The sequence below is a fragment of the Oncorhynchus mykiss genome, chromosome 16 (assembly GCF_057628025.1).
Source record: "Oncorhynchus mykiss isolate SJ-2025 chromosome 16, ASM5762802v1, whole genome shotgun sequence".
Taxonomy (NCBI): Eukaryota; Metazoa; Chordata; class Actinopteri; order Salmoniformes; family Salmonidae; genus Oncorhynchus; species Oncorhynchus mykiss.
The window spans coordinates 59,554,422-59,564,761 of NC_143037.1; the positions used below are offsets into that span (position 1 = coordinate 59,554,422).

Here is a 10,340-nt window from a genome sequence, read left to right on the forward strand (position 1 = left end):
GTGGAATGGGTCACAAGGTTAAGATTTGTATGAAAGATCTGATGTAAAGACTGTTCTCATTGTGTAGAAACCATGGTCTGGCCCCGAGCCATATTTCCCTGGTACCAACAGAAACATTAACCCATCCTATGGAATGTGGTCTTGTTAGGTTTATCACCCAAAGCATCGTAAATCTTCTGTCAGTATTAAGCCCCCCAGAGGCCCACTTTCAGTTCACACAGACGCAATAGTTATAAGAACCCTCTTCTGTTGCATAAAACAACCATTTGATGCAATGCCAGTATTATAACATAATCTTGTAATTTCCCTCACATAGTGCATGTTCATTTCAGTCAGAATATAACTCTTGTTTCTTCCTCTGTGCATGAGTTATATTTGATTTATAGCTGAGTGAATGGGCAGTAATGGACTCTAATTGTGATGATGTGTTTGCAGGGCTGTGAACTCCCACTCCCCTCAAGATGGGGAGACAACCCAGTTCCTGGCCAAGCAGGAAGTAGTGTGGAAGGGCTTCCTCAACATGATCAGCGTGGCCAAGTTCGTCACCAAGGGCTATCTGGTCTCCGGGCCTTCTGAATATCTCAAAGAGGTAATGAATATAACATATAACTTTGCTACCATGACCGCAAGAAAAAAAATAGGAGAGCATTGTCAGATGTCTTTAGATTTGTTTATTTGTGAACATTTAAGTCAATACCTTTCATAAACAACTTAGCAGTTTGGTCTATATGGATATTAACAAAACATTTATTTTGTTTAGGATCTGCCTGATACCATACAGCTTGGTGGAAGAATCATGCCTCAAACTGTGTGGGATTACATCGGGAGAGTGAAGACCTCTGTTACAAAGGCAAGCCCTCCCTATGTCATTATGAAAGAAACTATACAATTTAGATAGGGTCTGTGTATGTGTTTCTATCTCAATGATAATAGATTATTATTATTGGTCCACAGGAGCTGTGTGTGATCCGGTTCCACCCAGCGACAGAGGAGGAGGAAGTGGCCTATGTGTCTCTGTTCTCCTACTTCAGCAGCAGACGGCGCTTCGGGGTGGTGGCCAACAACAGCCGCAGCATTAAAGACATCTACCTCATCCCACTCAGTGCCAAGGAGTCCATTCCTTCCAAACTCCAACCCTTCGAAGGATCAGGTAAGAAAATGCCAACATGTATGTAGAAGGCTACACAGATGCCACACTGACATTTGAATGCTGGTATATATTTTTTGATGCCATTTTTTTTTTTATAATTCAAAACTAATCTCCCTACTCCCTGTTTATTTAACAGGCTTTGAGAAGAATCGCCCCAATCTTCTTTTGGGACTGGTTATTTGCCAGAAACCCAAACGTGCGGGAAGCTTGCCACAAGAGGTTGAAGAGAAGAGAGCCAAGATCCACATATCCAAAGACTCCAGAGATACTGGCCTCCCGAGACCCCCTACGCTGTATGGGTCTGACCCTAGGACGGAGGAATTCCTGCCCTACGACCCAGCGATGCCCATCATGTCCACCCCTCCTGGTTCCCCTCCTTCCACTGGATCCCCATCAGACTCCTCCTCCTCTGGCTCACTGACTATTCCATCACTTCTGTCCTCCATCAGAGCTGCTCTCCCTGCTTCTGCCCCACCCCCCATTACTAGCACATCCACCACTCCCCTGCAGACCATCCTGAAGTCACTGTTTGGGAAGGACTCTCATGCAGTCCCAGCAGTTGCAGCAGTGCCCCTTCCAACCACTTTGCCCCCTCCCCCAATGGTAGATCCGATAGTACAGCAGTACGGGCAGAAATCCAAAGTCAAAGAGATTGAGGAGGAGGAAAATGAATATGATCGACCATATGACCCAGAGGAGGAGTATGATCCAGCAATGGGCTATGGAAGGGTTGCCCCAATTAATATAGATAAAATGTTTGAAGCGAATGCTGCCACTCAGGCCACGTGTGCAGATGACGACGACGTGGCTTACGACCCTGAGGATGAGACTATCTTTGAGGATATGCACAATGATGGGGTCAGTGTAGGGAAAGTCACAGCCCCAACTTCAGCTCCAGCTCCTACCCCAGTCCCAGCTCCAGTACAAGACCCATTCCCAGATCCCAGTCCAGCTCCAGCCCCTCTGAGCCGCCCCATTACTGGTGCTGTGATTGTGTCAGCCGCTACTCTGACTGAACAACAGCGAATGCTTGAGGATCTCAACAGGCAGATTGAAGAGCAGAAACGGCAGCTGAAGGAGCAGGAGGAGGCACTGCGTCAGCAGAGAGAGGCAGTGGGCATGTTCATGGCCCATTTCTCTGTTTCCGATGCCTTGATGTCTCCCCCTACTAAATCTGGGCTGTCTCACTTACAAACACAGCAGAGTGAAGGAGAGCTGTCTGAGGCAAATCCTTCAGTCAATCAAAGAGCTTTGAAAGGTATTTTGAAAACGGAGGAAACAGAAGTACCAATAAAACAGGAGATTAAGAGAGAGACCAAGACTGTACCTCTTTCAGTGTCAAGAAATGTGGAAATGCCCAATGCATCACCAAAGCGGGTTAAAGAGATTAAAAAGGAAAGTATTCAGGCAACAGACAATTCAGATCCTGAAGCTGGTGAGATCCAGGACTCTGATGTAGCTTACGACCCAGAGGATGACACTATCTTTGATGAGCTGAAAGACACAAATGGAGAAGAAAAGGCGAAAACCTCAACTCGATCAGATTCAGCAAGGCGTTCTGAGCGTTCTCGTGACTCCTCAGTGTCTAGCTCGTGTCGTGGTGCATCGCGGAATGACACTCCTGATAGGAGGCGTAAGCGTAGCAGCCAACCAGATACTCACTCACCGAAAAGACGGGACCGTAAAGTCAGGGACCGCCAAGAAAGCCCTCCTCGTAGATCTGGCCGCCGGTCCCCTGGACACTCTGATAGGCGAAGGGAAAGACACAGACGGGGTGAGAGGAGCCGACCATATCACAGAGGTCGTCACCACTCTGAGCGCCCAGGCCGCCATATTCCTCATAAAGAGCGTACTTCTCGACGCAGCTCTGGTAGCCATAGAAGATCCCCATCTTCACCAAGACAAAAACAAGATTCTGGCTCTAGGGGACTCTCAAAGGGTCAAAGGGAGACTTCTCCTCCAGTGTGGGATGACTCAAAGGGCCCAGAGGCTCCTGAAGACATGGGTCCTATAAGTCCAACTCCAGCACTGGTCATGGAGGCTAATGACTCACCTCAGCCCCCTCTTGAAAGACAGGACATTGATGAACCACTGGGTGATCGTTGTGATTCTGGAGGTCCACCACAGGGAGAGATTGAGGACACAGGCCATCAAATGCCCCATGAGAATCCCACTCCCCAGAAGCCTGCGGATCAACAACCTTCTCAAAGCTTGCTGGGGTCACCATCAAAAGGGCCCAACAACGAGCAAGGCCCCAACATCCAGCTTCAAGACAATAGGGATAGGCCCTCTCAACTGGAACTACTAGAGCAATGCAGTGTACAGAGCCCATCAGACATTATGAGAGAAAAACAGTTTTCCTCACAAGGTCCTCCCCACATGGCCTCTCCAAATAACCACGGTGAGCGGTCCAGCAGTTTAGAGAGGAGAGATCCTGATATGAGGGAGGGAAGGAGAAACCAAGGGCCTGATATGATGGGACCCGGGCCAAACATGACGGGTGAAAGGAGAGGGCCGCAAATGAGGCATCCAAGTCCAAATATCAGAGGTCCAGATCCAGAACCAGACATGAGGGGTGAAAGGAGCGGGCCACAAATGATGCATCCAAGTCCAAATATCAGAGGTCCAGAACCAGATATGAGAAGTCCAGATATGAGAGAGGACCACTTCTCACCAACAACTTACTTTGGAGGAAAGAGATCACCATCGCCCCATTTTAATAGTCCAAGGATCCCCTCATCTGTTCCAAGAGGAAATTTTAAGGATCAACGGGGAGCACCTTGTCCTGGTTTCCGCCCCAGGGGTCCTCGTACCTCAAGGTGGATGCCACCACGGTCCCGGTTTGATGGTCCACATAATCCGCTAGTAGTAAGACCTCTAGAGCTGCTCGGAAAACAAAGAGGCACCAACCAGAATCATGACAATGGAGGTGAGCCTATTCAACCAGAAATAAAGGAGCAACACATTGCACAGAGCCCATCAGACATTATGAGAGAGAACCAGTTTTCCTCACAAGGTCGTCCCCACATGGCCTCTCCAAGCAACCACGGTGAGCGGTCCAGCAGTTTAGAGAGGAGAGATCCCGATATGAGGGAGGGACGAAGACACCAAGGCCCAGACATCAGAAGTCCAGATATGATAGAACCTGGGCCAGACATGAGGGGGCCAGTGCCAGACATGTGGGATGATAGAAGGGGTCCAGGGCCAGACATTAAAGGGCCAAGGCCAGACATGAGGGGTGATAGGAGAGGGCCAGACATGTGGGATGCTAGAAGGGGTCCAGGGCCAGACATGAGGGGTGATAGGAGAGGGCCAGACATGTGGGATGATAGAAGGGGTCCAGGGCCAGACATGCAAGGTTTAGGGCCAGAGATGGGGGGTCCAGGGCCAATCATGCGAGGTCTAGGGCCAGACATGCGAGATCCAGGGCCAGACATGAGGGGGGATAGGAGAGGGCCAGAGCCCGATATGAGGGGTGATAGGAGAGGGCCAGAGCCCAATATGAGGGGTGATAGGAGAGGGCCAGAGCCAGACATGAGGGGTGATAGGAGAGGGCTAGAGCCCGACATGAGGGGTGATAGGAGAGGGCCAGAGCCAGACATGAGGGGTGATAGGAGAGGGCCAGAGCCCGACATGAGGGGTGATAGAAGAGGGCCAGAGCCCGACATGAGGGGTGATAGGAGAGGGCCAGAGCCCGACATGAGGGGTGATAGGAGAGGGCCAGAGCCCGACATGAGGGGTGGGCCAGACATATGGGATGATGGAAGAGGTCCAGGACCAGACATGACAGCTCCTGAAATGCCAGACCCAGATCCAGATATGAGAAGTCCAGACATGAGAATGGACCACTTCACACCAACAGCTAACTTTGGAGGACAGAGACCAACATCGACTCATTTCAGCAGTCCAAGGATGATCTCACCTGTTCAAAGAGGACATTTTGAGGATCAAAGGGGAGTACATCGTCCTGGTTTCCGCCCCAGGGGTCCTCGTCCCTCGAGGTTCAACCAGCCCAGAGGCTCATATCCAGGACACTTCTCAGGGGGGCAACCACGGTTCCGTTTCGATGGTCGACAGGTAAGACCTGCTCATGCCTCGCTGGTAACACCAAGGGAGCACAGTATACAGAGCCCATCAGAAATTCTGATAGAAACCCAGATACCCTCACAAGGTCCTCCCCACATGGCCTCTCCAAACAACAAGGGGGAGCGGTCCAGCAGTTTAGAGAGGAGAGATCCTGATATTGGGGAGGAAAGGAGAAACCCAGGGTCAGACATCAGAGGTCCAGATATGATGGGACCAGGGCCTGACATGAGGGGTGATAGGAGAGGACCAGGGCCAGACATGAGAGGTGATAGGAGAGGACCAGGGCCAGACATGAGGGGTGAAAGGAGAGGGCCAGGGCCAGACATGAGGGATGATAGGAGAGGGCCAGAAATCAGAGGTCCAGATATGATGGGACCAGGGCCAGACACGAGGGGTGATAGAAGGCCAGGGCCAGACATGAGGGGTGATAGGAGAGGGCCAGACATGAGAGATTCAGAGCCAAACATCAGAGGGCCAGGTCTAGTGCCAGACACAAGGGGTGATAGGAGAGGGCCAGGGACAGACATGAGAGGTGATGGGAGAGGGCCAGGACCTGATATGAGGGGTGATGGGAGAGGTCCAGGGCCGGACATGAGGGGTGATGGGAGAGATCCAGGGCCAGACATGAGGGTTGATGGGAGAGGGCCAGGGCCAGACATGAGGGGTGATGGGAGAGGGCCAGGGCCAGACATGAGGGGTGATGGGATAGGGCCAGATATGAGGGGTCCAGGGCCAGATATGAGAGAGCCAGGGCCAGACACAAGGGGTGATAGGAGAGGTCCAGGGCCAGACATGAGAGGTCCAGGGCCAGACATGAGGGTTCTAGGGCCAGACATGAGGGTTCTAGGGCCAGACATGAGAGATCCAGGGCCAAACATCAGAGGGCCAGACACAAGGGGTGAGAGGAGAGGTCCAGGGCTAGACATGAGGGGTCCAGGGCCAGACATGAGGGGTGATAGGGGAGGTCCAGGGCCAGACATGAGGGTTCTAGGGCCAGACATGAGGGGTCCAGGGCCAGACGTGAGGGGTGATAGGGGAGGTCCAGGGCCAGATATGAGGGGTGATAGGAGAGGGCAAGGGTCAAACATGAGGGGTGATAGGAGAGGGCCAGACATGAGAGATCCGGGGCCAGACACAAGGGGTGAAAGGAGAAGGCCAGACATGACAGATCAAGGGCCAGACATGAGAGGGCCAGGTCTAGGGCGAGACACAAGGGGTGACAGGAGATGGCCAGGGCATGACTTGAGGGGTCCTGGGCCAGACATCAGCGGGCCAGGTCTAGGGCCAGACACAAGGGGTGATAGGAGAGGGCCAGACATCAGAGGCCCAAGGACAGATATGAGGGGTGATAGAAGAGATCCAGGACCAGACATGAGAGATCCAGGGCCAGACATGCAGGGTCCAGGGCCAGACATTCAGGGTCCAGGGCCAGACATGCAGGGTCTAGGGCCAGACATGAGAGATCCAGGGCCAGACATGCAGGGTCCAGGGCCAGACATGAGAGATCCAGGACCAGACATGCAGGGTCCAGGGCCAGACATGAGAACTCCAGAGCCAGACATGAGAACTCCAGAGCCAGACATGAGAGGGCCAGACACAAGGGGTTATAGGAGAGGGCCAGGGCCAGACATGCGGGGTCCAGGGCCAGACATTTGGGATGATAGGAGAGGGCCAGACATGAGGGTTGATAGGAGAGGACCAGGGCCAGGCATGAGGGGTCCAGAGCCAGATATCAAAGGACCAGGTCTAGGGCCAGACACAAGAGGTGACCGGAGAGGGCCAAGGCTAGACATGAGGGGTAATCGGAGAGGGCCAGGGCCAGACATGAGGGGTCTAGGGCCAGACATGAGAGTGCCAGGGCCAGACACAAGGGGTGATAGGAGAGGGCCAGGGTCAGAGATGAGGGGTCCCGGACCAGACATGAGAGATCAAGAGCCAGACATCAGAGAGCCAGGTCTAGGGCCAGACACAAGGGGTGATAGGAGAGGGACAGGTCCAGACATGAGAGGGACATGGCCCGAAACAAGGGGTGATAGGAGAGGGCCAGGGAAAGACTTGAGGGGTCTAGGGCCAGACATGAGAAGGTCAGGGCCAGACACAAGGAGTGATAGGAGAGGGCCAGGGCCAGACATGAGGGGTCCAGGACCAGACACAAGAAGAGATCAGGAGCCAGACATCAGAGAACCAGGTCTAGGGCCAGACACAAGGGGTGATAGGAGAGGGCAAGGGCCAGACTTGAGGAGTCTAGAGCCAGACATGAGAGGACCAGGGCCAGGCACAAGGGGTGATAGGAGAGGGCCAGAGCCAGACATTTGGGGTCCAGGACCAGACACGAGAGATCAAGAGCCAGACATCAGAGGGCCAGACACAAGGGGTGATAGGAGAGGGACAGGTCCAGACATGAGAGATACAGGGCCAGACATGGGATGGCCAGGTCTATGGCCAGACACAAGGAGTGGTAGGAGAGGGCCAAACATGAGAGATCCAGGGCCAGACAAGAGGGTGGTTAGGAGAGGGTCAGGGCCAGAAATGGAAGTTCCAGGGCCTGAAACAAGGGGTGATAGGAGAGCGCCAGGGACAGACATGAGGGGTCCAGGACCAGACACGAGAGAGCAAGAGCCCAACATCAGAGGGCAGGGTCTAGGGCCAGACACAAGGGGTGATAGGAGAGGGTCAGACATGAGAGGGCCAGATATGAGGGGTGATAGGAGAGGGCCAGACATGTGGGATGATAGGAGAGGGTCTTCACCAAACATGAGGGGTCCAGGGCCAGACATGAGCGGTGCAGGACCAGACATGTGGGATGAGAGTAGAGGGCCAGATATGAGAGGTCCAGACAAGAGGGGTGATAGGAGAGGGCTGGGGTCAGACATGAGAGGGCCAGATATGAGGGGTGATAGGAGATGGTCAGGGCCAGACATGAGCGGTGCAGGATCAGACATGTGGGATGAGAGTACAGGGCCAGACACAAGGGGTGATGGGAGATGGCCAGGGCCAGACTCAAGGGGTGATGGGAGATGGTCAGGGCCAGACATGAGAGGTCAAGGGCCAGACATTAGGGGGAATAGGAGAGGGTCAGATATTAGTCTTGATAGGAGAGGCCCAGGGCCAGACATGTTGGGTGAAAGGAGAGGGCCAAACATGAGAGATCCAGGGCCTGACACGAGGGGTCCAGGGCTAGACATGGGTCAAGAAATGCGAGCCCCAGATCCAGACATGAGAAGTCCAGATATAAGAGGAGATCACTTCACAACAACAAATCATTTTGGAGGATCAAGGGGTGTACAAAGTCCTGGTTTCCATGGCCCCAGGGGTCCTCGTCCCTCGAGGTTCAACCAGCCCAGAGGCTCATCTCGAGGGTATTTCCCAGACAATGGGGGGCAGCCACGGTTTGACGGTCCACGGCTAGTGGTAAGACCGTTAAGGCCTAAAGGAGGTTTACTCCCCACTCCCCCGGAGGGCCTCATGAGTTTGCCGAACAACAGCCCGGATGCTTTTAGAGAAGACCAGTGGCGGAACAGTCACTCGCCTGATACGAGGAGAACAAGCCTACCCATAGAAGACTGTGAAATTAGAAACTATGGAGACAGAGAAAACAACTCTGAAGAACGTGGCCGTGGTGTTAACCCCCGAGATAGGGTTAACTTCCAGGGCACAGCGCCCTGCTTGTCCCAGGGGAGGCAGTTGCCTGAGGACAATGGGAGAGAGCGGGGTGGCAGTCATGGAAGACAGGGGGACAGGGGGACAGGTAGGCTTGTGAGTAGGGAGAGAGAAAGGGTTAGAGGGAGCGAAGTAGACAGGCCCAGAGAGGATGTAGATGAAAAGCAAAAGACACCCACAGAAAAGGACAGAGACATTGGCAGAGCCACAAGCAGAGAAGGAGAGGCAAACAGAGGTGTTAGTCTGCACAACCGTTCACTCTCAAAAGACCATGACCGAGACATTTTAAAGGATGGAAGTGGAAAGAAAGAAGAACAAATGGAGGGAAAGGGTAAAACGGTTGAATTAACAGAAACGCCCCAGGTAGACACGCCCCAGGAAGACACGCCCCAGGAAGACACGCCCCAGGAAGATACGCCCCAGGACAGCAAAGGGCCTGTTTGACTGGAGACTACTGTTAACAGAAATGCATGGACTAAGTTTGAAGTTGGTTCAGTTCATAATGTACTACGTAGTCGTTTTCACTACATCATAAAACACCCTTAACTTTTTGAATGTCATGACTGAACGTACCTTGTTTCATTCAATTTAGTTTTAAAATTGTACAAATTATGTGCTTTTCAGAATTTCCAGATTAAAACTCATGTCAAGTCAAACATAATAGATATGTACATTGTGTTTATGGATATTTTTTGGTCTTTTTTTTTTTTATAAGTCCAAACCTATTGAGCCATACTGCTGTCATCTATTCACTGATTAGAAAAAGCCTTCATGTTGGATCATCTCATGATAATTATGTTTTAGAATAAACCTTTTTTTTTTTTACTCTGTTTTAATTTGTTGAACCGAGGCCAATAAAAACAGTAAAGGAATGATCATACTTGCATTTAATTTGAACCACAATCAATTATCAGCTTTGTCTGATAGACATTTTGCCTAATAATTTAAGTATGCATATGTTTGAGTTTTGCTTGCAATGCAAATTGATTGAATATTAGAATTATTGTGTAGCCTATGCATAATCAAAAGGTCCTGCCATATTATCTTTGGTCAAGCCTTGGGGCATTATTAACCTAAACTCAGGCCCACAGTGAAAGCACTTTCTCAGTTATGAGTTTATCCACTCAGCTCTGTGCTGTAGTTTAATTCCAACTCTTGCTCCTGTGGTTGATGCTTTGGGGTCTTTGCGCCTCATTTAAAAATGACATGAAATTACACATACATGGACCCCAATAACTACGGTAAACTAAACAATCAATCAAATGTATATTTATAAAGCACTTTTTACATCAGCCGATGTCACAAAGTGCTGTACAAAAACCTAGCCTAAAACCCCAAACAGCAAGAAATGCAGGTGTAGAAGCACGGTGGCTAGGAAAAACTCCCTAGAAAGGCCAAAACCTAGGAAGAAACCTAGAGAGGAACCAGACTCTGAGGGGTGGCC

General features: G+C 51.5%; 1 protein-coding gene across 4 annotated transcripts in view; it reads left to right on the forward strand.

The window, feature by feature from the left end:
* Positions 1-9,768, forward strand: part of si:ch73-181d5.4 (uncharacterized) — a 52,809-nt gene extending 43,041 nt beyond the window's left edge. For 3 of the 4 annotated variants that reach the window (XM_090203550.1, XM_036947368.2, XM_090203549.1), the window contains 4 exons: positions 436-589; positions 761-850; positions 955-1,150; positions 1,287-9,768. In XM_090203550.1, the coding sequence (XP_090059676.1) occupies positions 436-589; positions 761-850; positions 955-1,150; positions 1,287-9,340 (8,494 nt within the window). In that variant the 3' untranslated portion in view covers positions 9,341-9,768. The remainder of the gene's footprint in view (positions 1-435; positions 590-760; positions 851-954; positions 1,151-1,286) is intronic. The other variant, XM_090203551.1, reaches the window with a different exon arrangement.
* The last annotated feature ends 572 nt before the right edge of the window (positions 9,769-10,340 follow it).